The sequence below is a fragment of the Podarcis raffonei genome, chromosome 8 (assembly GCF_027172205.1).
Source record: "Podarcis raffonei isolate rPodRaf1 chromosome 8, rPodRaf1.pri, whole genome shotgun sequence".
Lineage (NCBI taxonomy): Eukaryota > Metazoa > Chordata > Lepidosauria > Squamata > Lacertidae > Podarcis > Podarcis raffonei.
The window spans coordinates 83,552,757-83,578,171 of NC_070609.1; the positions used below are offsets into that span (position 1 = coordinate 83,552,757).

The 25,415-nt window shown below is 47.9% G+C and overlaps 1 protein-coding gene across 5 annotated transcripts in view; it reads right to left on the reverse strand.

Moving 5' to 3' along the window:
* CUX2 (cut like homeobox 2) overlaps positions 1–25,415 on the reverse strand; it is a 269,659-nt gene that overhangs the window by 103,943 nt on the left and 140,301 nt on the right. For 4 of the 5 annotated variants that reach the window (XM_053401252.1, XM_053401251.1, XM_053401249.1 and 1 more), the window contains exons 2-3: positions 9,426–9,536; positions 6,518–6,565 (exon numbers count right to left, since the gene is read on the reverse strand). In XM_053401252.1, coding sequence (XP_053257227.1) covers positions 6,518–6,565; positions 9,426–9,536 — 159 coding nt within the window. The remainder of the gene's footprint in view (positions 1–6,517; positions 6,566–9,425; positions 9,537–25,415) is intronic. The other variant, XM_053401250.1, reaches the window with a different exon arrangement.

Consider the following 25,415-nt stretch of genomic DNA (forward strand, 5'->3'; position numbering starts at 1 on the left):
CTAAACTTCTGTCCCTTCAGCAAGTGTCAGCCCGGCCTCCCCAGCTGGGAGAAGGCAGGACAGAGATCAGCTGAGGTGTGTGAGCCTGGCTGAGGAGACCCCCCAAAATCTCACAAGGCCAGAACAAAACTGAACCCCACTCCAGCTTACATCAAACACATCCAACAGTTGATTCTAAAGCATGGGAATTCTAGTTCAAGATAAGACTGTGTTTTGGTCAAATTCAACATCATCATCATCATCATTCTGTTGTTAAAAGAAGAAAGATACATGAACCAGCACTATCCTTTGGATGATGTTATTCCTAATGGGATATATAACAAAGATCTGCTGAAAAAGACTGCTTAACTGAGGAGGAAAACAAAGAGAGGGGGAGGGGCGGCTTTAAATCATTTACTTTGCCAAGATGATGATGCTGAATGAAATAAAATTGCTGCGAGCCCTTTATTTCCTCATAATACTTCCTGACAGGCACAATGGAGCTCTGGCAAAGTTCCTGATATTAGAAGCCAAAGGACGGTAATCTCATTACAACTTTCTCAAGGAGTCCTTTGCCTGTCACGCCACACACAGGGACACCCACACAATCTCGTTTCCACCGCTTGACGGGGATCCTGGCCGAGTACAAGGAGGCAGCAGTTGCCAGCTTGTGTATGAAGGTTGTGGAAGCCCGGGCAAAGCCTGGGAACCGAGAATAAACCTCCTCTTGGGGTGGAGGGAGAGAACGGCTTGGCAGAAGCACATGTGAAAAGAAGCTCTCAAGATCTCAGTCAAACAGAAGCTGGTTGCGAGCCAGCAGTGTCATGGGGCAGCAAAACCGGCCAATGCAATTCTTAGGCTGCCCTAACAGAAGTAATAAAAGCGTGTTTTCTGCACCCCTCAACCCCATTAAAAATCTTTGGAAACACCAAGCCTTGGGGAAAAGGAGAAAGCGAGGTACTTGTAAACACATTTGGCAATCATATTTTAAGAGGGACAGTGGTTGCAGGGTGGACAACCAGCCTGCACTGATGCCCAGCCTGAAAAGGCCCTGAGTGAAAACTCCAGCCAGGGCTGAGTGTAGGAGATTGATTTTAAGTGCCAGAGTGAGAAAAGATCAGTCTGGATGTGTGTTGCTCCCTGAACTCTGAACTGTTTTGTGCCTTCAAGGCAGGTGGGGTGGGGAGAGAATGGAGCTTTGGCCGGCCGAGTGGAGAAACTGAGGCACGGACGAGGTAGAGGCAGAAGAGCAGGGGAAACCTGTGGCAGATTATCATTTGCTTTGGGAAGGCGACCCATGCTGTATTCCTTTAATTAACAAACTGCACAGTGCATATCACACAAAGAGGGACAACCTTATATATAAACAGGGCGAGATCTGCTTTTTATTTCCTTTTTAAAGAGGATATGGGAAGCGGGTGGCGCTGTGGGTTAAACCACAGAGCCTAGGACTTGCCGATCAGAAGGTCGGCAGTTCAAATCCCCGTGACGGGGTGAGCTCCCGTTGCTCGGTCCCTGCTCCTGCCAACCTAGCAGTTTGAAAGCACGTCAAAGTGCAAGTAGATAAATAGGTACCACTCCAGCGGGAAAGTAAACGGCGTTTCCGTGCACTGCTCTGGTTCGCCAGAAGCGGCTTAGTCATGCTGGCCACATGACCTGGAAGCTGTACGCTGGCAAGATGAGCACTGCAACCCCAGAGTTGATCATGACTGGACCTAATGGTCAGGGGTCCCTTTACCTTTACCTTTAACATTTGAGTGTTCCATAGAAAAGTGAACAAAGCCCACTGGGCTCATCTCGCTTTACTGGCCGAGGGAGCCGGCGTACAGCTTCCGGGTCATGTGGCCAGCATGACTAAGCCGCTTCTGGCGAAACAGAGCAGCACATGAAAACGGCGTTTACCTTCCCGCCGGAGTGGTACCTATTTATCTACTTGCACTTTGATGTGCTTTGAACTGCTAGGTGGGCAGGAGCAGGGACGAGCAACGGGAGCTCACCCTGTCACAGGGATTCGAACCGCCGACCTTCTGATCGGCAAGTCCTAGGCTCTGTGGTTTAACCCACAGCGCCACCCGCGTCCCTTCTCAAATGTTACTTTCAAATAAACAAATTCCACTGCTTTCTTTGGTCCTCTCTTATTTTTTCCAGTCTGGATCTGGTGATTTGGGGAGTGATAAAACATAACTACAGCACCTCCAGCTCCAGCAGCACCCCTCCTATTCGTATGGACAGGCAAAGCACTATTGAGGCTTTTGGGGGCTCCTGTGCTTTTAATTAAAAGGGTCCTGTTTGCCAGTTCTATCCGTTTTGTTGCTTCCCGACGAATACAGGTTGAGGATAAATGATATATAACCTCTTAAAAAGGTAAAGGGACCCCTGGCCATTAGGTCCAGTCGTGGCTGCCTCTGGGGTTGCAGCGCTCATCTCGCTTTACTGGCCGAGGGAGCCGGCGTACAGCTTCTGGGTCATGTGGCCAGCATGACTAAGCCGCTTCTGGTGAACCAGAGCAGCGTACGGAAACGCCGTTTACCTTCCCGCCAGAGTGGTTCCTATTTATCTACTTGCACTTTGACATGCTTTCAAACTGCTAGGTTGGCAGGAGCAGGGACCGAGCAACGGGAGCTCACTGTCGCAGGGATTCGAACCACCGACCTTCTGATCAGCAAGTCCTAGGCTCTGTGGTTTAACCCACAGCGCCACCCGCATCCCTTAATTGCCCCTTGAATAGCCTCTCCTGTCTGAATGTCAGTTTCTGTTCCTGCGGTAGGGAGAGCCCTGTGAAATAACCCGGATTCTTGAACTCGTAGCCTTTGGAAGGCCCGTCAGTGACAACTGGGACACTGTAGTCATCTCTTTGCTTTCCTTCCACCACTATTTTGGATGCTCAGGCATGTAGACTATGTTACCTTTATTTTAATGTACTAAAACTTTTAATTTAGATGTTTTCACGCATCCAGCCGAAGGAGGAGGAGGAGGAGAAGGTGGGGGGGGGAATAAAGTTTCAAATAATGACTGTAATAAATGAAGGTAATTAATTGTAGTTTGTTCCTTAACTGTCTAGTCAGCTTAATTTTACCTTTTCATCTAATAATGAGAAAATAATTTTTGTGCTCTGAGGGTTAATGATATGTAACTGCAAGAGCTGCTAATTGCATGTTGCAAACTATTCATCAGAATCCCCATCTGTGCTACTTGATTATGTTTGCTAAATTATTGCTTTGAATTATCTTTCATAAAGCAACTTTTGTAATTAGCGGGGTTCTGGCTCTGCTCTTTTCCCTGTCTGCAAGGAGACTCAAAAACTTTGGCCATTTCAAGCTGTCGCCACTCCACTACTGTCGCAGTCAGGCCTTTTGTCTTCCCAGTAATGGAAAATTAAAGGCAGGTTTTTATTTATTGAATCAGGTTGGGGGGGGAAAGAGAGAAGCTAGTTCCTTCTCCTCCGAAAGGAGGGTGCCTCTTATTCCTCCCCACAAGAGCTGCTGGTTCCTAGCTGTCAACTTTTCCCTTTTCTTGCGTGGAATCCTATTCGGAATAAGGGAATTTCCCTTTTTAAAAAAGGGAAACGTTGACAGCTATGCGCTGGGTGTGCCCAGAGTCTGGAGGCTCATCACATCCCAGATACTGGGACCTTACCAGCTAGACCACTGAGCTAAGGATGGCATCCTTCTCCAGTCTGCTTCCATGGAAAAGAAGGGCCATGGGGCACTGGAAGAACACAAGAAGAGCCCTACAGCTGGATCAGGCCCCTCTAGCCCAGCATCTTGTTCTCACAGTGGCCAGATGCCCCAAGGGGAAAACAGCAAGAAGGATCTGGGCACAAGAGCCCTGTGGTTTCTAGGAACTGGTGTTCAGAAGCATTGCTGTGAAGATAATGTAAAGGGACCCCTGACCATTAGGTCCAGTCGTGATCAACTCTGGGGTTGTGGCGCTCATCTCGCTTTATTGGCTGAGGGAGCTGGCGTACAGCTTCCGGGTCATGTGGCCAGCATGACTAAGCCACTTCTGGCGAACCAGAGCAGCGCACGGAAACGCCGTTTACCTTCCCGCTGGAGTGGTACCTATTTATCTACTTGAACTTTGACGTGCTTTCGAACTGCTAGGTTGGCAGGAGCAGGGACCGAGCAACGGGAGCTCACCCTGTCACAGGGATTCAAACCGCTGACCTTCTGATCAGCAAGTCCTGATCAGTGCATTGCATGGTCAGAAACCAGGACGGCTTCTGTAACCCCGGGACTTTCCCTGGAAAATAGGGTTCTTCTTATATTGCATTCCTACAAACTAAAGGTAAAGGTAAAGGGACCCCTGACCATTAGGTCCAGTCATGGCTGACTCTGGGGTTTCGGCGCTCATCTCGCTTTATTGGCCGAGGGAGCCAGCGTACAGTTTCCGGGTCATGTGGCCAGCATGACTAAGCCGCTTCTGGCGAACCAGAGCAGCGTACGGAAACGCCGTTTACATTCCCGCCAGAGCGGTACTTATTTATCTACTTGCACTTTGATGTGCTTTCGAACTGCTAGGAGCAGGTACCGAGCAACGGGAGCTCACCCCGTCGCGGGGATTCGAACCGCTGACCTTCTGATCGACAAGTCCTAGGCTCTGTGGTTTAACCCACAGTGCACCCACATCCCTTCAAACTAGCTGGCTGGTTAAAGAGCTCTGAGGCAGCTGCCTCACTGTGCCTCATGGATACCCCAGCCCTGCTCCCTTCTCTGTGCCAGCACCCCACCCCCTCCGTCCCACCCCCCCTCTCTCCCAGAGGATCTAATGACATCTGCTGGGGAAACAGGCAGTATTTAAAACAACCAGAAATACATTCCTATTGTTATCATTCTCTTTTATGTGTTTACGCCGAGCGTTTCGGAATGAATCAATACCGGATTGCCCTATAAATAAATAAGCATATCAGTAAAAACTGGGTAATAAAATGAAGTGATGAAAAATATGGAAATCAGCCCACATTTGTGTAAATCCAGTTATTGTTTACTTTAATATTTTTCCTTGTGCTGTTATGTCGTTCCAAAGAGACAGATTTAAAAGTAAGGCGAAGCTCGCAAGATGACAGTCTCTAATGTGCTGTTGCCGTGCGCCGGCGTATCTCTGGGGGTTTCGAGCTAAGCGGGGTAGAAGCCGCACAGACGGAGGAACTGTTTCTCTGCTTCTCTCCCCTCCCCACCCCGGCAAGAGAATAATGAAGATTTTAGGAACGCTCCAAAGTGTGATATTTCTCCAACACCTGCCTTCACCACCTCGGAAGCATTTAAATCTCTCAGAGCCATGGCTCCACCGAAAGCTGGAATAGATCTTATTCCCCACAGCAAAAAAGCCTTGATGGATGGAGTTAAGGAAGGAAGCCATCAAAAACAACAGACCTGCCCAGAGGCCCTCTCAGCAGTTCCACTTCCCTCACAAGTTTTGGGGGGTGGCCTGGATGAGGGCCTTCTCTGTGGCAGCCCCTCAATATACAGCTTTGTTGTTAATGCTGAAGACACAAGTCTTGGCCCTGGCCTTCGACACCTCAGATGTGTGTTTCAGGACCCACCCTGTTCTTGTGAATGTAGTATGTTTTAACTGTTTTTATTTCTGAATTTTATTTCTGAATTTTAACTGGTCATAACCTGCCCCGAGATTTTCAAGGGGTGGTGGAAAAAAAACACCCAGCCAGTGAATCCATCATCAAATCCATCTCTTGTGCATGGAATTTAATGGGGGAAATAAATCCTCACGCTCGTGTGGTATTGGCTTCTACCGCAGCAGTAAAGAGGTCGTCTCATCTGAGTGGGAGAGCTCTCTCTGTGAGGGAACCGCCAGAAGGCCCTCGGAGATGGACCTCTGGATGATGGAAGTGGAGACACTCCTTCAGGTATACAAAGCCAATGTCGTTTAGGGTTTTAAATGACTCTCAGGCTGTGTGCCTGGATTTTTATGGGCACAGTTACCCCATTCGGAACAGGGAATCCCCCCCCCATCTGCCTGCCCCCTGTCCCCTAGAAACAGTACTTCTGTCTTGTCAGGATTCAACCTCAATCCATTGACCACCATCCACCCTCTAATGGCCTCTAGACACCTACACAGGACATTCACCACCTTCATTGGTTCCAATTTAAACGAGAGGTAGAGCTGATTGATTGATTGATTGCATTAACACCCCACCTTTTGGTGTACATAGTTTTCTCCCAATCCCCATCTAATCTCCACAACAACCTCGTGAGATAGGTTTGGCTGAGAGGCCGTGACTGGCCCAAGGTGACACCCAGTGAACTTCCTGGCCAAATGGGGATTCGAACCCTGCTCTCTCCGAGGTCAAAGTCTGACACTCTGACCACTACACCCAACAACATCTGGAAGGGCACCATGTTGGCTACCACTTGAGTTGACACCGAAAACCTGGCGCCATCTTTGGACTTTGAACCTGCTGCTGACGCTGCTGTGTGTGCTTCGTTTTTCTCTTAGGCCCTGCTTCTACTTTGTGTCCCCGAGCGGCTTACAGGCAGCTCACGGTTGCTAAGAAGTACCTTGGGCACAGATGGCTTCTTACCTCTGCCTGGAAACTCTTCAAGACAGGAGCCACCATGTCGCGGACCTCCTGGAAGAGAGAAAATGGCGGAAGCCCGCAATTAGACCCGAGTCTGTTAATCCAGCCCTCAGAATCGGGACTGGTTCCTCCTATGAAGTTGGGCTGTCACCTCATTAAAGAAGCCTTGGTTTTGATTAATTGAGCAGGTTTCAAATCGACTAATTAGCTGATTACATTTGCATACTAAGGATAAGAACAATAATACTTAAAGGAGAAACAAAGGCCCAATTTTATGCTGGTGTGGTGGAGATGGTGATGTTTTTTGGCCACTTTCATCCTTGGCCACTCTTCCATTGATCGCAGAATGGGGGCAAAAATGGGTGTACCCACTCACACACTGATCCACACTCTCTCATGTACACACCCAGGTACACACAGCCCCTCTCCTCAATTTATGACACAATTGCTCATAAAATGCTTGATCTAACACCTGGGGAAGGAGCAATTTGCACCCCCAACAGGGCGCTAAGCTCTGTCTATTCCTGTACTGGGTCTACTCTATTGCCCTCACCCCCATTTTGCTACTGGAGCCAATATGGTTGGGGTCAGAAAGATTTGCTCTGTGTATTTGGGGGGGGGGGCTGGCTCAAGGAGTCCCCCACCTCTGTTTCTCCCTGGTCCTAGTCCAGCACTCTAACCATTATGCTACACTGCCTCTCATGGGACAGGGTTTGTGGATTTCGGCTCTCTACTTAATTGCCTCCCCCCCAATTAATACCTTAGTATAATATAAGGTGCTGCAAACCCTCCACCCCAAGTCTTCTTAATTTAGATACAAGCTAGGAACATAATTGTAGAAGCTGGCATGAGGCGGTGTTGGGAGGGGAGGGGAGCGAAGGCGGGGGAAGCCCCCAACTGTCAAACTGACTAAAACAACATTTATTTTGGGGAGAGGAAAAGAGCAGCAGCGGCAACAAAAACAGCAACAAAGTGGCGTTCCATCTGCTCCGAGAGGCGGGTGCCAGGATTTCTGCAACGAGCCCTTGGAACACTTTTTCTTGTTATATCAAATAACTTGACGGGGTTGGGGAGAGCACAGTTCTGAAAGAAGGGAGATTTTGTGCCAAGGCGCTGGGCACCCCGTCATTCCGACAGGCGAGGGCACAAGCCAAGACATGATGGCATGCAGTTAGTGCAGAATGCTGCAGCCCAATTGCTGACAGGAGTGAGACACCATCAGCTTACAACGCCTGAGACCTGGCTTCCAATTTGCTGCTGGGTCAAGTTCAAGCTCAAGCTGCTAAAAAGGTAAAGGGACCCCTGACCATTAGGTCCAGTCGTGGCTGACTCTGGGGTTGCGGCGCTCATCTCGCTTTATTGGCCGAGGGAGCCGGCGTACAGCTTCCGGGTCATGTGGCCAGCATGACTAAGCCGCTTCTGGCGAAACAGAGCAGCGCACGGAAACGGCGTTTACCTTCCCACCGGAGTGGTACCTATTTATCTACTTGCACTTTGATGTGCTTTCGAACTGCTAGGTTGGCAGGAGCAGGGTCCAAACAACGGGAGCTCACCCCGTCGCGGGGATTCAAACTGCCAACCTTCTGATCAGTAAGTCCTAGGCTCTGTGGTTTAACCCACAGCGCCACCCACGTCAAGTAGCGTCAAGCTGCTACTTGGGGCCAATTTAGCTGCATGATCGCCTCACTGCGTAAATACCCACTTGACCGCTTTGATTTGTGGAACTGAACCTGCCACACGTGCCACATAGTACCTGTTCTACATTTGTAAGAAATTGATATTTTAGTTTGGCAGCACCCGCACTTTGGAACTCCCTGCCTGTTGACATCAGTCAGGCGCCTTCGCTGTACTCTTTTCGACCCCTGCTGAAAACATTCTTGGTTTAGACAGGCCTGTCCAGCTGTGTAGAATGTCGACGTGTGTTTTGATGTGCTTTTAGCTTATGGTTCATTCAAGGCCAGATTTAGGTTTGATGAGGCCCTAAGTTACTGAAGGTAATGGGAACCTTTATACGTTCAGCTGTCCTTTGTCAACAACAAATTGCCGCTGTTTTTTGTGTTGATTATATGCTATATGGTAATTTATGCACCTAATATGTATCCAAAGCCTTTTGCCACTGATGCTGTACGTAGGTTTTATTTTATTTGTTTTTTATCTTTTATTTTGGAAATGTACATCCAGTCCCCCCCCTTCAAATATTTTGGGGGCCCTCAAGAGAGTGGGGCCTAAGCTATAGCTTGTTTAGCTTGTACGTAAATCTGGCACTGGGTTGATTTAATTATTGCCTGACCAATCATTCTAACCATTTTAACAGATTGTTTTATTGTTGGGTGAAACCCTTTGAGGTATTTTATGACATAAACGACATGCACGGAAACCAAGAGGACCAGCATCTAGCTTTGACCAGGGCGGTGGGGGAGAATTCCTCTGCTGTAACCAAAGGGCCAGCTTTGAGCATGAAGGACTGCCCCCCCAAACTTGCATTCTCCGCCCCACACAACTTGTTGCCTCCATCCGAGGCAGCTGCGCACCCCTGCCTTTTGGCAGGGCCAGCTGTGCTGATAGGCCTCAGAGGCCCTATCTATGGTCCTCCCTCTTCCACAAGTGCCGCTCAGTGCATCTCAGGATCAGGACCACAGGCTCCTTAGCTGCAATTGCACCACCAGATTGTGTTGTAATACGCTATAGTTGGGCATTTGGGGCCATAATTTGGGGCCGATTACCTTATCCTTCTCTTGTTGGTCACTCAAGTTTGTAAATAAATATATAAATCTCTCTTTTTCACACACACACACACACACACACAGAGAGAGAGAGAGAGAGAGAGAGAGAGAGAGAGAGATGTTTGAATGGGAGAGGGGAGGGACCAGCTACCCACTGAGTTAATTCTATAATAGCAAATATACTGTACCTCAGGTACATTTTTCTTAAATTCCCGGCTGAGTTCAATTAAATGTTTATGAGAATGCTCGCTTTCTTCCTGCCGTGCCGCCAGTTCGGAAGCAACAGAATTAAGCTCCTTCTGGAACAAAACCAAAACAGAACAGAGAGAGAGAGAGAGAGAGAGAGAGAGAGAGAGAGAGAGAGGAATGAGTCGTGGCATTTCACCCTTTGAATATAATGCACAGCATTTTCTGAAGCGAGCCGTTTCGCACAACTGGCTCGAAAGGCAAAAAGATGGATGTTGTTCGTTTTTGAGGCTTTTGCACTTACTGGCGGTGGAACATCCAACGATGGCACATTTTGAATTTAGGAGACAGACGCACCCAGTCGCCTTGGGCAAGCAACAGTCATTTGCCCCCCTTCCCCAGGGGCCAAGGGCAATTGCAGAGGGGGGGGAGGGTGCAGCTTCTGTTGCATACATTCACCCATTTATTAACGCCCTCCCCAAGAAATGAACACCCCACCTTTCATGTTTAAAGAAACCTCAAGTTGGCTCAGAGTAGGAAAAAACAACCCCAGAAACATGCATAAACACCACAATGGCCTATACCCCCCCCCAAATGATCTCCATACCATGAACACAGTATTTCTCAAAGGAGATATTTGAAGCCAAGCTAAATGTAGGTTGTTGCCTTACTGCTGGTTTTCCTTTCACGCTGGTTTTCTTACACGTATAACAAAATATAAGTAGACAATTAAATATAACACGCACAAACGTAAATCTTGCCAGCTACTAGGTTAAGTATTCATGTATTAGCAATATTCATTCCTCCTATGTTATTTGGTCAGGGTTCAAGATCATCTTCTCTGGCTAAAGCATACATAAGTGCACATAGTCTTGTGGCCCCTTGAGGGTCCTTTAAGTCAACTGAGGAGACAGTGGGTGGAAAAGGAATTCAGTTTATTGAAAGACGCATCAGTGGAGACACAGGTTGAAAGAGATCACAAAACCTGCGCCCCCGGGCATTGGGGGGGGGAGCAGATATTTATACATATTGCAAATATACCTGAGCTTGTGCCTGATCCCTATAAGCTTCTTAATTGGCCAAAGTACTGCGGGGACAGGTACACGGGTGGCGCAGTGGGTTAAACCACAGAGCCTAGGACTTGCCAATCAGAAGGTCGGCGGTTCAAATCCCCGCAACGGGGTGAGCTCCCGTTGTTCGGTCCCTGCTCCTGCCAACCTAGCAGTTCGAAAGCACGTAAAAGTGTAAGTAGATAAATAGGTATCGCTCCAGCGGGAAGGTAAACGGCATTTCCGTGCGCTGCTCTGGTTCGCCAGAAGCGGCTTAGTCATGCTGGCCACATGACCCAGAAGCTGTATGCCGGCTCCCTCGGCCAGTAAAGCGAGATGAGCGTCGCAACCCCATAATCGGCCATGACTGGACCTCATGGTCAGGGGTCTCTTTACCTTTACTGTGGGAACAAGGCACGCCACATCCAGATTTGTCGGGATGCAGAGGATAGCATATTTTGTAGGCCCTTTTCAGTAGCATGGGAAATAAATGGCCATGTGTTCTAGGTCTCCTCAAGCAAGACATTGACTCCTTTTCCAATTATTGAGGGTGTTGTGGTCACATCCACTGGGAACCGTGACGGTCAAGCTGCGGGTCGCATGTCCCTGCCTGTCAAAGGGGAGAGATATGGGCCAGTAGTGCTCCTTCCCTCCCTGATTCTGATGCCATGGGTGGGAGATGGGGCTGGGAACAGCTGTTCAGAAGGTGACCTACGGCACAGTCCTATACATGTCCTGCCTTGCCTCAATTCAATAAGGATGCTGCAGATTTGGGAAAGGTTCAGAAATGGGCGTCCAGCCACAGTGATCACGGGGATGGAGTGAGTCTCCTGTGAAGATGGGATACAGTGTTTGGGGCTTTTTAGAATAGAGAAAAGGCAAGTAAGAAGTGACAAGGTGAAAGTTTATTAAATCATGCGAGGCATGGAGAAAATTCTCTCTCCTAACACTACAGAGCCAGTGTGGTGTAGTGGTTAAGAGCGGTGGATTCGTAATCTGGTGAACCGGGTTTGATTCCCCGCTCCTCCACCTGCAGCTGCTGGGTGACCTTGGGCCAGTCACACTTCTCTGAAGTCGCTCAGCCCCACTCACCTCACAGAGGGTTTGTTGTGGGGGAGGAAGGGAAAGGAGAATGTTAGCCGCTTTGAGACTCCTTAGGGTAGTGATAAAGTGGGATATCAAATCAAAACTCTTCTCTTCCTCTACAACTCGTGGGCAGTCAATGAAGCTGAAGGCTGGAAGGTTCAGGACGGAGAAAATGAAGTACTTCTTTGCGCAGTGCAGACTTAAAACTATGGAACTCCCTGCCACAGGAGGCAGTGATGGCCACCAATTTGGCTTGAGATGAGAATTAGAGAAATTCATGGAGAAAAGGGCTATTGATGGCTACTAGCCAGGAGGCAGTCAGAGATGGGGCCCCTTTGGCTTAATGCAACAGGGTCTTCTTATGTCTTCAGAAGTTGGATGCGAGCCTTTTTCCCAGATAAGTGGGGGAAAGTCTTGTAGTCCTTAAAAAGGTAAAGGACCCCTGACAGTTAAGTCCAGTCGTGAACGACTCTGGGGTTGTGGCGCTCATCTCATTTTACAGGCCGAGGGAGCCAGCGTTTGTCCGCAGACAGTTTTTCCAGGTCATGTGGCCAGCATGACTAAGCAGCTTCTGGCGCAACGGAACACCAAAACCAGAGCAGTGCACGTAAACACCGTTTAGCTTCCCGCTGGAGTGGTACCTATTTATCTACTTTCACTTTTTGACGTGCTTTCGAACTGCTAGGTTGACAGGAGCTGGGACCAAGCAATAGGAGCTCACCCTCTCAAGGTGATTCGAACCGCCGACCTTCTGATCGGCAAGCCCAAGAGGTTAAGTGGTTTTGACCACAGCGCCACCTGTGTCCCTTTGTAGTCCTTAAGCACACACATATAGCCTGTGGTCCAGGCCTTTTAAGATAGTGCCAGCCAACTCCAGCAGGGCTGAATATTTTGAACAGAGGAGAATATATTAAGCAGCCAAAAAATAAAATAAAAATAAAATCTAGATTAGAGAGATTTCTATGTAAACAAATACAGACGGGGGTTCAAATTAACAGAGCACTTGGCTGATCAATATTCTTAATAACCCCTTCCCTTTTTTTCTTTGGTAACTGTAAGAAAAACACAGCAAGAGTGTCAAAATAGTAGAAGAGCACCATATTGCGTTGTGTGATATAGTTGTTGTTGTTTTTAAGCTCCAAGTCTGTGCCATCACCAGCTGATATATATCCGAACAGGAAGAAGGATAACTTACTTATGCTTTCAAGTGTTCATAAATAAGGTTTCAAAAGATCTAGATGGCTTTTTAATTCCAGCAGAATTTGGGGCAGGGGTGATGAAAGCGCCAGGATTGAGTAAACTGACCTTTTGTGTACAGCTCTGTAAATCAAGCACAGCTCACTTGGAAGCGCAGGGAAATGTTTCATTAAAGAATTATGGATTCATATCATGCTGGCTTTGGAGGGGGACAGACCGGCACGTGTGAAACCCATTAAGGAAATATGGAATGTTAGATTCTTCTTTTCAGAACGCAGAAAAGGACACTATTAGAAAAGAAAGTCCAGGAACATCAGGGACAGCCCTCAAAAGGATAGCCCACGGCTGCCATGATGTTGCATATTTTAAGGGGTGCTTTTCATCAAAGTCCTTCCCCGCATTCGTTGCTGTGCTACTTATTCTTTTCTTTCTTTTTAAAATATTGATTTAAATCACAAAGGATGGATGGAGAAGGACTATGGTTCCTCTGAGGCTGGTGCAGGGCGCAGTGGCCCGCCTACTTGTGGGGGCAAACTCCTGCCAGCCGATAACGTAAGAAGAGCCTGCTGGATCAGGCCAAAGGCCCATCTACATTTCCGAGCACAATTCAAAGTGTTGGTGCTGACCTTTAAAGCCCTAAATGGCCTCGGTCCAGTATATCTGAAGGAGCGTCTCCACCTCCATCGTTCAGCCTGGACACTGAGATCCAGCGCCGAGGGCCAGTGTGGTGTAGTGGTTAAGAGCGGTAGTCTCGTAATCTGGGGAACCAGGTTCGATTCCCTGCTCCTCCACAAGCAGCTGCTGGGTGACCTTGGGCCAGTCACACTTCTCTGAAGTCTCTCAGCCCCACTCACCTCACAGAGTGTTTGTTGTGAGGGAGGAAGGGAAAGGAGAATGTTAGCCGCTTTGAGACTCCTTTGGGTAGTGATAAAGCGGGATATCAGATCCAAACTCCTCCTCCTCCTCCTCCTCCTCCTCCTCCTCTTCTTCTTCTTCTTCTTCATCTTCATCTTCATCTTCTGGTTCCCTCACTGCGAGAGTTGAAGTTACAGGGAACCAGGCAGAGGGCCTTCTCGGTAGTGGCACCCGCCTTGTGGAATGCCCTCCCACCAGTTGTCAAAGAGAACAACAACTACCAAACTTTTAGAAGACATCTGAAGGCAGCCCTGTTTAGGAAAGCTTTTAATGTTTGATGTATTACTGTATTTTAATATTTGGTTGGAAGCCGCCCAGAGTGGCTGGGGAAGCCCAGCCAGAGACACAGCCTTATTTAACCCTTATACACACTGTAGATCACAGGCTTCAGGGCTATGGCAGGAGGTCCCCTCTTTTCCAAAGTGTCTTCAGCCCAACTTTGACATATGGTCGTACCTTGGTTTTCGAACAGCTTAGTTCCCGAATGCTTTGGCTCCCGAACACCACAAACCCGGATGTGACTGTTCTGGTTTGCGAACTATTTTTGGAAGCCGAACATCCGATGGGGCCAATCAGAAGCCATGCTCTGGTTTCCAAACATGATGGAAGTCGAACAGACTTCAGGAATAGATTCCGTTCGACTTCCAAGGTATGACTGTATATGGCCAATACAAGGCAGGAGGTTCTTACTGAAGAGATTTAAACTAGGGATGGGCGAATCTTTCAATCCTAGTTTCTCATTCTCTGTGTTAACCTTCAGCCCATGCCATTTCCACCCCAGCTTATGGTTTTGTTTGTTTTAAGAAGGAAGTCCTCACAAAGATTTGCCAGCATTTTTGTGTTTCTATCCTGCCCTTTCTCCCCAAGGAGCCCAGGATGACAAAACAGTTGAACGATTTAAAGTAAAAACAAAGCAAGCATTTTTAGTTCTGGCAACAGGACCATGGATGCCCTTCAGAGGGAGGCTTACCTGCCCCATATCTGCCCACCTTTCCAAAGGCTGGTGGTACCTTATCACCTGTACTACAGCTGCTGTTTTATATGCTTCTAGAAGTTGAGTGGTTGCTTTATCCATACTGTTCGTTTTGATGTGGTATTTATTGAAGGTAAAGGGACCCCTGACCATTAGGTCCAGTCGTGACCGACTTTGGGGTTGCGGCGCTCATCTCGCTTTATTGGCCGAGGGAGCTGGCGTACAGCTTCCGGGTCATGTGGCCAGCATGACTAAGCCGCTTCTGGCGAAGCAGAGCAGGACACGGAAACGCCGTTTACCTTCCTGCCGGAGTGGTACCTATTTATCTACTTGCACTTTGACGTGCTTTCAAACTGCTAGGTTGGCAGGAGCAGGGACCGAGCAATAGGAGCTCAACCCGTCGCGGGGATTCGAACCGCCAACCTTCTGATCGGCAAGTCCTAGGCTCTGTGGTTTAACCCACAGCACCACCCGTGTCCCTCGTGGTATTTATTATGCTTGTTTAAGTACCGTAAGCCAGTGTCAAGGTCCCCTGTAGACCCAAATGCCTGAGATTAAAAGCAGCAAAAATTACAGTAATGATACACTGGGCTAAAGACATTGTTTATAATATACAGTTAGAAGAATGGGAGAGGTTATGGAAGGAAGGTATTGGTTTTACTGCATGCAGTACGCTTAAAGAAATGTCATGAAAATGATGTATAGGTGGTATTTAGCATCAGTTAAATTGGCTAAAATGTACAGAACAAAAAATGACGGTTGGACATGTAAGGAAAAGGAGGGTACTTTTTTCCACATGTGGTCGACATGTAAAGAGGTAAAAGCTTTCTGGGAGATGATATATATTGAGTTAAAGAAAATGTTTTAAAACACTTTTGTTAAAAAAAACCAGCAGCTTTCTTACTGAGTATAGTGGGTAAAGAGATACCGAGACAAGATAAAATATTGTTCTTATATGCAACAACTACAGCACGATAACAACAAAAGAAGAGTGGCAGATGAAGATGATGGACTTTGCAGAACTGACAAAACTGACAGGAAGAATTCTGAACCAGCAAGATCAAGTATTCCAAAAAGACTGGAACAAATTTATATTATATTTGAAAGACAACTGTAAGCAATTAACATCATTAGCAGGGTTATCTGAAGATTTGTAAGATGAATTAGTTGCCTATTCGGGTTGAGTAATTTAATATTTTAAGTCATGATATAACAAGATTAGGAAAGGAAGTGAAATGCAAAAAGGCAAAATTTTATTTTGTAAACCATTAGGTGGGAGGGAGGGAAGTCGTTTAGGCTCGGTTGAGACAAGAGATTTAGTAAGAGGATACAATGTTATGTAGTGTGATTATAAGTAAAATTGTTGTTTTTCTCTTTGACATCTGGTGGGAGGGCATTCCACAGGGCAGGTGCCACTACCGAGAAGGCCCTTTGCCTGGTTCCCTGTAACTTGGCTTCTTGCAGTGAGGGAACTGCCAGAAGACCCTTGGCGCTGGACCTCAGTGTCCGGGCTGAACGATGGGGATGGAGACGCTCCTTCAGAAAACCTCCTAACGTTGTTTCACACTCTGACCTGAACTGAGTTTGCCTCCCTTCTCAGCAACCCCTAAAACAACATCCAAACTACGTCACCTGAGGTGACCGCCTTGTGTGAGGGCCTTGCTGGCCTAACTGAAAAAACCGAGCCCAGAATCCTGCACCTCAATTTGTGACCATTGGTCCTTGGGCCATATCCGAGTTTGATGCACCCTTTAGCTGCCACAGGTGCTGCTGAAGAGAGACCTCGTGTTCTTTAAAAAGGAAATGTCTTCCCTGGATTGTGGTGGTCGACAGGGTGGGGGGAGGTGACATGGAGAGTCCCGGTGCCACGGCCATGTTTGCGATGCAGGGCAGGGTGAGACAGGCCGCAGCGTGCAAGACGGATGGCGGTGCACATGGCCTCTCGGCAGACAGGCTGGCTTCCAGGAGCTATCAATCATTTTCCTGCGTATTATGTAAATTCTTGATGCTAAAGATGTATGGAGTCAATTACCAGGGGTCACGGCTGGGTGTTAAATTCGTACGAGGAAGCTCCTCTCGGTCTCCAATGAATTTGAGAGAGATTGCGAGCTTTCCGCCTTTTATTGGGCCGTATAAATATTTCACTGTTAGATATAAAAAAAATATTGGAGAAAAAGCAGATAAAAACCGAATCCCCCCCTGTGTATACAGACTGAGACAAGGAGTAAGAAAGCGGGAGTCAGCAGGTTTTTTAATGGCCTTGCAGCACGACCCGTGAATTGCTTGATTCGGGGTTTGCTTTGTTTTTAGCTCTGGGTGTTGTGGTGGGCAAGGCAGGGGTGCAGCGGACAGCCTCACAGCTTCAGCTGCCTTGATTCAGACAAGCGTGTGAGGCGGCAAAGTCACCAGGCCATCCCCAAATGGTGGGCCATAGGGCAACAAAGTGGAGCAAGAGAGCAACTACAGAACCGCCAGGAGCAAACCCATTAAAAGTTTCCAAACCCAGAAAGAGGTTGGCCGTTGCACCCCTTCAGGGTATGCTAACCGTCAGCCCAGCCTGGAGGCAGATGGTTACACTGCACCCCTCCTGTTCAACTCTGGGCAGTGCCGGATTTATGTATAAGGATGTGGGTGGCACTGTGGGTTAAACCACAGAGCCTAGGACTTGCCGATCAGAAGGTCGGCAGTTCGAATCCCCGCCACGGGGTGAGCTCCCGTTGCTCGGTCCCAGCTCCTGCCAACCTAGGAGTTTGAAAGCACGTCAAAGTGCAAGTAAATAAATAGGTACCACTCCGGCGGGAAGATAAACAGCGTTTCCATGTGCTGCTCTGGTTCGCCAGAACCGGCTTAGTCATGCTGGCCTCATGACCCGAAAGCTGTACGCCGGCTCCCTCGGCCAGTAAAGCGAGATGAGCGCCGCAACCCCAGAGTCGGCCACGACTGGACCTAATGGTCAGGAGTCCCTTTACCTTTTAAAAAGCTATAGCTTAGGGCCCCACTCTCTTGGGGGCCCCCCAAAAAATAAAAGGGAAAAAAATCCTGGATGTTCATTTCCAAAATATTAAAAACAAATAAACTAAAACCTACATACAGCAACAGTGTTTTGTGTTGTGTAGGCTCCCATGATGTAAGTAATGAGCCCCTCCTGCCCGTCTGCTCCCTAAAATATTACTGGTTTCAGTTCAACAATTACTTTGATAAAATACATATTTTGTTATGTGCAAATGGCTTTAGATACCTATTAGGTCCATAAATTACCATATAGCATATATTCAACACAAAAAACAGCGACAATTTGTTGTAGACAAATGACAGCTGGACATATAAAGGGCCCCAATAGCTTCAGTAGGTTAGGGCCTCATCAAACCTAAATCCAGCCCTGACCCCTAGGTAGGTTTGGTTCAACTGCTGGGTAGGTTTGGATCACTCAAGTCATTCAGAGAATGCTGCCCACTGCATCTCTGCAAGATTTGCTGCTCTGGGATTACTTCCTTGCAAAGAGGATGGCTGGCCAAAGTAACCTCTCATGCAGAAACAAAAGCATTCGGTTCCTCTGAGGGTAGGCAAATCTTATCCACCCAGAAACAAAACGTTTTGGTGTGAAAGTTAGTAAAGGTAAAGGGACCCCTGACCATTAGGTCCAGTCGTGGCCAACTCTGGGGTTGCGGCGCTCATCTCGCTTTATTGGCCGAGGGAACCGGCGTACAGCTTCCGGGTCATGTGGCCAACATGACTAAGCCACTTCTGGTGAACCAGAGCAGCGCACGGAAACGCCGTTTACCTTCCTGCCGGAGCAGTACCTATTGACCTACTTGCACTTTGACGTGCTTTTGAACTGCTAGGTTGGCAGGACCAGGGACTGAGCAACAGGAGCTCACCCCGTTGCGGGGATTCGAACCACCAACCTTCTGATCGGCAAGTCCTAGGCTCTGTGGTTTAACCCACAGCGCCACCCGCGTTCCAGTTTAAATTCAGTGGCCAATCCATCAGCCATCAGAAACAAGGATCTGCTGGTTAATGCCGATTCAAGCTTGCAGTCCACCCACCCACCCACACATTTATAATTATATTTATATACTTAAACACAAACTTATAATTATAGTCATATATTTGCACACACACTTAAATTTATTTTCCAGCCAGGTCTCACAGATCCTGACTACAAGATCTGTTGTTACCTGTGGCAATAGTCTCCGCCAAGGACGGATACCCAGGGGTTGCTTCTGTAATCACGGGTATCCCCCTCACACACCCCAAGCAAAATCTTTTTGGGCTCGGGGGCGATGGAACTATGAGTGACCACAGGATCTAGGAATCAGATGATTATTGTTCTTGGGGAGAGGGAGACAACTTCAATCTATATATAAAAATTGCTATATGCTACATAGGCAATTTGCTGGGACGCGGGTGGTGCTGTGGGTTAAACCACAGAGCCTAGGACTTGCCGATCAGAAGGTTGGTGGTTCGAATCCCCGCAACGGGGTGAGCTCCCATTGTCGGTCCCTGCTCCTGCCAACCTAGCAGTTCGAAAGCACATCAAAGTCCAAGTAGATAAATAGGTACCACTCTGGCGGGAAGGTAAACGCCGTTTCCATGCGCTGCTCTGGTTCACCAGAAGTGGCTTAGTCATGCTGGCCACATGACCCAGAAGCTGTACGCCGGCTCCCTCGGCCAATAAAGCGAGATGAGCGCCGCAACCCCAGAGTCGGCCGCGACTGGACCTAATGGTCTTTACCTTTACCATTTGCTGTGCCTATCTACCAAAGCCCTGGGTCTTATCAGTGTGGCATTGGGGGCCGAGAAAGCCACTGGGCCGGATGAATAAAGTTATGTGCCTGAATCTTTGGCCTTCCTCTCCAAGCTGATCAACACACACAGCTATGGCTTGTGTAATATGCGCGATAGCATCACTCGTTTCCTGACCGTGTTCGTTTCTCACCCCCCGCGGAAAAAACCCACAGCTTTCATATCTTTCCCTGGAACGAACATCTAACACGCTTGTGAAAATCACTGTCCTTCTTGAGATCCCATTACAACTGTTTTGATAAAGCTCCCAAGCCAGAGATTCCATTTTAGATTAGGGGAAGATCACAGGCGATGGAGAAAGAAGAGAATTGTCTCCAAAGGGCTGTGCTGCGCAGCCCGCTGACTCCTCAGCGAGGCGCAAGCACAGGCATTGGGGGGGCACAAGCGTAGCAAGGTTCGGCTCTGGAACGCATGGCGGAGTTGCAAGATAAGAGTGCCTCTGAGCACGTGCGAAGGATCTATCCTATCACACAGTAGCCGCGACCAATCCCTGTGCACAATGAGAGCTCAAATCTCTCACAAAGGTGCTCAAATCTCGGCTTCAACAAACTCAACAAGCAACATAAGAGGAGCTTTCCAACCCAGCCCATAAGCAAGTAGGACCCGAGTGTAAGAGCCCTCTCATCTCCTCTGGCTTCCAGCAACTGGTATTCAGAAGCACTGGTGCCTCCTACGAGGAGGTAGGATGGAGCCATTGTGGGTGGTGGTCATCAATGGGCTTCTCCTCCTTGCCTCTTGGAGAAGACACTCACTCTTGCTCCCAAAAGCCCCCCACCGACATTCTCCAAAATGAAGATAGTATTAGCTTGCTCTACCTTAAAGGGCTGTTGTATTTATTAGACTTTATGCCCTGTTATCCTCAGCAGGAAACACCGACGAGAACACAGGAGGATGGAACAGGACCCAGGCAACCCGTACCCAAGACCGGCAGAGGTGGGCGTTGGGAGTGATGCCAAATCAGGAGCAATGTAGCATCCTCTGAGGCAAAATGTGCCTTGCGCCTCTTTGTTTATTGTTAAGTGATCTTAACAGCCGCTGATGCCTGACTTGGAGATACCCTCAAGCGAGTAACTTCCAAACTGTGCGGCAGAGAGAAAGAAAAAGAATTAATCTCGAGTCCTGCTTGTCGGAAACAGGGCATCCAATCTTAATTGCTTCTTTAACCATTTTATCCACCTGTGTCAGGGAAGGGGGAGCCTGTGGCTCTTGCTGAGCTCCAACTTCAACCAGCCTTGGGCAGCTTGACCAGTTGGGGACTGGGGGTGGGGAGTGTCGCACAAAGTACCTCTCCACCTGGCCTACTACGCAATGTTACGTTGACACCATGGCCTTGGTGGTGGCAGCACTCCTAGGAGTCCTAATGCTTGTGTCTGCTGCCTCCCTCTCCCTAGCCAGTGTTTCCCAGTTGCCTTGACAGAGTCTTTAAACCTCTTTTGTTGACCACCAGCATCACGCTTTCCATTTTTAAGCTCGGAATAGAGTAGCTGCTTTGGAAGACAATCATCTTTTTTTAAAAAAAAAATTAATATTTATTAAGGGTTTAAAGATTACAGAAAAAAAGAAGAATGAAAAATTAAATACATAAAAAAGAAAAAAAAGAAAAAACAATACAGTAAAACAGAAAAAAGAAAAACAAGTACCGTATTTTTTGCTCTATAAGACTCACTTTTCCCCTCCTAAAAAGTAAGGGGAAATGTGTGTGCGTCTTATGGAGCGAATGCAGGCTGCGCAGCTATCCCAGAAGCCAGAACAGCAAGAGGGATTGCTGCTTTCACTGCGCAGCGATCCCTCTTGCTGTTCTGGCTTCTGAGATTCATAATATTTTTTTTCTTGTTTTCGCCCTCCAAAAACTAGGTGCGTCTTGTGGTCTGGTGCGTCTTATAGAGCGAAAAATACGGTATTTAAAAACACATCCAATGTTTCCCTATCTTTATCTTTCATTTACTTGTTTCATCGACCTCCTCATACCTCCCTTTTTTTGTATTCTAGTTCAATTAGCTGTTTCAGCAAATCCTTTCCATCTTACTCAATTTTTGTTCCATAATTTATCTTAACCCAATCTAACCTTAAATTTTCCACTTTGACCCATTAACAATCTATTTTTACTTAATTCTTTATAACCTTTCTGCTAAAGCCATGTAACTTCATTCCAGCATCCTTCTAACATTCCTTAATTTTACAGTATTTCTGTAAATAAACTTTAAATTTTTTCCAATCTTCTTCCACCGACTCTTCTCCCTGGTCTTGGATTCTGCCAGTCATTTCCGCCAGTTCCATGTAGTCCATCAACTTCATCTGCCATGGAAGACAATCATCAGGCATCCGCACAACATGACCAGTCCAACAAAGTTGATGTTGAAGAATCGTTGCTTCAACACTGGTGATCTTTGCTTCTTCTAGAACACTGGCATTAGTTCACCTGTCTTCCCAAGTGATGTGCAAAATGTTCCGGAGACACCATTGATGGAATCTTTCAAGGACTCGGAGATGGCGTTTATAAGTGGTCCATGTTTCACAAGCATACAGTAACGTTGGCAGTACAATAGCTTTGTAAACTAGCATTTTGGTTTCCCTGTAAATGTCCCAGTCCTCAAACACTCTGCATTTCAATTGGGAGAAAGCCACACTCGCAGAGCTCAGGCGATGCTGGATTTCAGCATCAATGTTGGCCCTTGTGGAAGGACCACTGCCCAGGTAGGAGAAGTGATCGACATTTTCCAACATTACACCACTGAGTTGGATTTGTGGCACTGCAGAGGGGTTGTTTTGTACTTGTTGGTGCAGCACTTTGGTTTTTTGGATGTTGAGTGATAGGCCAATCCTCTGAGTGGGCACACACTACGTTGTCATCAGCATACTGAAACTCTATGACTGAAGTTACGGTAACCTTACTTTTTTGCTCTCAGCCTGCTCAGATTAAAGGGCTTTCCATCTGTTCGATATATGATTTCTACCCGAGCCTCCCTGGGGAGAGTACAGTGGTACCTCGGGTTAAGAACTTAATTCGTTCCGGAGGTCCGTTCTTAACCTGAAACTGTTCTTAACCTGAAGCACCACTTTAGCTAATGGGGCCTCCCGCTGTAGCTGCCACTGCCGCGCGATTTCTGTTCTCATCCGGAAGCAAAGTTCTTAACCCGAGGTACTATTTCTGGGTTAGTGGAGTCTGTAACCTGAAGCATCTGTAACCTGAAGTGTCTGTAACATGAGGTACCACTGTACCACTGCCAAAACCAGCACTTTGAATTGGGCCTGGAAGCTAATTGGTAGCCAGTGCAGTCAGTCCAGTTTTGGTGTAATATGCTCAAAGTGTCTTGCCCCAGTGAGCAACCTGGCTGCCGAATTCTGCATCAGCTGAAGTTTCCGAACTGTCTTCAGAGGCACCCCTATGTATAACCCGTTTCAGTAATCTAACCGAGAAGTTACCTGGAGTCAGAATCTTGCTTTGTATATGCATCAAAACTTCTGTAGCTATAAGTATTATTAAGTTCCTAAACCAAAAGGCAATGGCCATTCTGATTTATAGGCTAGCAATCCATACCCAGGGCTATTCACTAAGCCCAGACAACTTGACACTAAGTGGGGTTTGTGGTCTGTGCATGTGAACGCTCTGTCTCTCACCCCCGCCCGCCCGCCCACCGGCTCCATCATTTCCCTCTTTGATCCCCATCAAGGCCAAGAGCCGGCAATCAGGACAAGGCGCCCAACCCATTGAGCAAATTAAAGCAGAGCCACATCACATTGTTCACTCCCCAACAGACACCCATTGTTCTTGCCTCTGCAGGAGGTAAACAGAAAACCTGTCCAGCTCAAAAGAGGCCGTCATGTTTCATCTGCTCTCGTCTGGACTGTTAATATGGTGTGGCTCAAGCGTGGTGGGGAGGCAGGGGTTGCCAACTTGAATAAAATATTGGGGGGGGACAGGTAAGCCCTGCATAATTGATCACAAGACACGGTACACACACACCATGTGAATGGCTACACCCATCAACTTTGATCAGGTCCAACGCCAGCCCCTCCAAATTCTAATCAAGGTGTGGCGTTTCCATTTTCCGGGACGGGCATCAAGCCAGAATGGTTTGTTTTGGTTTTAAGAGAGAAGGAGAGCTTCCTGGTTTTATCAACTTTATCTGTAAAAGAGAGACTTAAGAGATGGAAGATGTGAGGAGCAGAAACAAGCCCATGAGCCGGATTTGAAGAAAATTTGCAGCTCCAGACAGACAGAAAGATAGATGCAAATTCAGAGAGAAGAGTTTGAGCTTCTTCTTCTTTTCATTTTAATGTGGGGCCAATGCAAAACACCACACCAGGGTCTGGGCACCCCACAGCAATGCCCCAGCCTAAAACCCAAAGAAGAAGAAGAAGAGTTTGGATTTGATATCCCGCTTTATCACTACCCGAAGGAGTCTCAAAGCAGCTAACATTCTCCTTTCCCTTCCTCCCCCACAACAAACACTCTGTGAGGTGAGTGGGGCTGAGAGACTTCAGAGAAGTGTGACTAGCCCAAGGTCACCCAGCAGCTGCATGTGGAGGAGCGGGGAAGCGAACCTGGTTCACCAGATTACGAATCTACCGCTCTTAACACCTACACCACACTGGCAAGCAGCCCAACCAAGAAACCACACACCCCAGGGTAGGAAAGGCCTTTTTGTGCTGGCCTGATTGGGAGTGGGGCCTTTGCCCTGCTCCTCAAGACCTCCCGGTCCTTCTCCTTTCCAGGCTCCATCACCTGGGGACTCAAGACATCAAATTACGACACAACCATCCGTTCCGGTGACACACGGCGAACACCAAAAGGACCTCCCTGGCTCAGTGGGGGCATCCCCACCAAATGGATTGAACCGAGTAGGAAGGGCAATCAACATTGCGCCGGGCACAGCTGGGACCTCCCTGTGAATTATGGGTCTCGTTCCATTGCATGCTATTCTACTGCAGGCAAATGCCTCCACTTCTCCTGGCAGCAGCAATCTCCTGCCCCGCAGCTCTGCTGCTCCCCTGGTCTGACACATTCCACCTCCCTATTTTGCTGGCTCTAGGGAGCGATGCTTTCCCTCACCCCAGCGGCACGGGAGCCAAGTGTGCATTGTGCATTTCTCTGGTGCAGATGTATAGGGTCTGTGACAATGGCAGCGGAGGACAGAGAATGCAGATTGCAGGTCCTCAAAAGATATGCAAATCCGTTAATCAAGAGGCCTATTATTGCACAAGCTTCATGCACCAGCGGCAAGCCATCCACCAAGAAAACTGATCAAGTGCTAATAACCGATTGTGTGGCAGAGAGACATCCCTTACCCAGCTTTGCTGCTGCATTTAAAGATTTTGCGGAACGGGGGGGGGGGGGGGGAGAGCGTGTTAACCCAACCAATTTCTAATTATGGCAAAATTGTTCTCTCGCTCTGAAAACATCTCACCACAATCCTCCATCCGTCAAGCTGTGCAAGAAATAAATCTGTCAGAAACTAGTTAAAAGGAAGATGCTCCACTACTTGGGGGGGGGGGGGCAGGAGGAGGAAGAATATTTTTTCCTGGAGGGGAGTTACGAAGGGAAGTGTTGCCATATGTCCTCTTTTTCCAGGACACGTCCTCTTTCTCCTGAGTAGAATCTTCATAGCGATCCGCAGTTAAAAGTAAAAAGGTATAGGGACCCCTGACCATTAGGTCCAGTAGTGATCGACTCTGGGGTTGCGGTGCTCATCTCGCTTTATTGGCCGAGGGAGCTGGCGTACAGCTTCCGGGTCATGTGGCCAGCATGACTAAGCCACTTCTGGCAGTGCACAGAAATGCAGCACACAGAAACACCGTTTACCTTCCCGCCAGAGCGGTACCTATTTATCTACTTGCACTTTGACGTGCTTTCGAACTGCAAGGTTGGCAGGAGCTGGGACCGAGCAACGGGAGCTCACTTTGTCACAGGGATTCGAACCACCGACCTTCTGATCGGCAAGTCCTAGGCTCTCTGGTTTAACCCA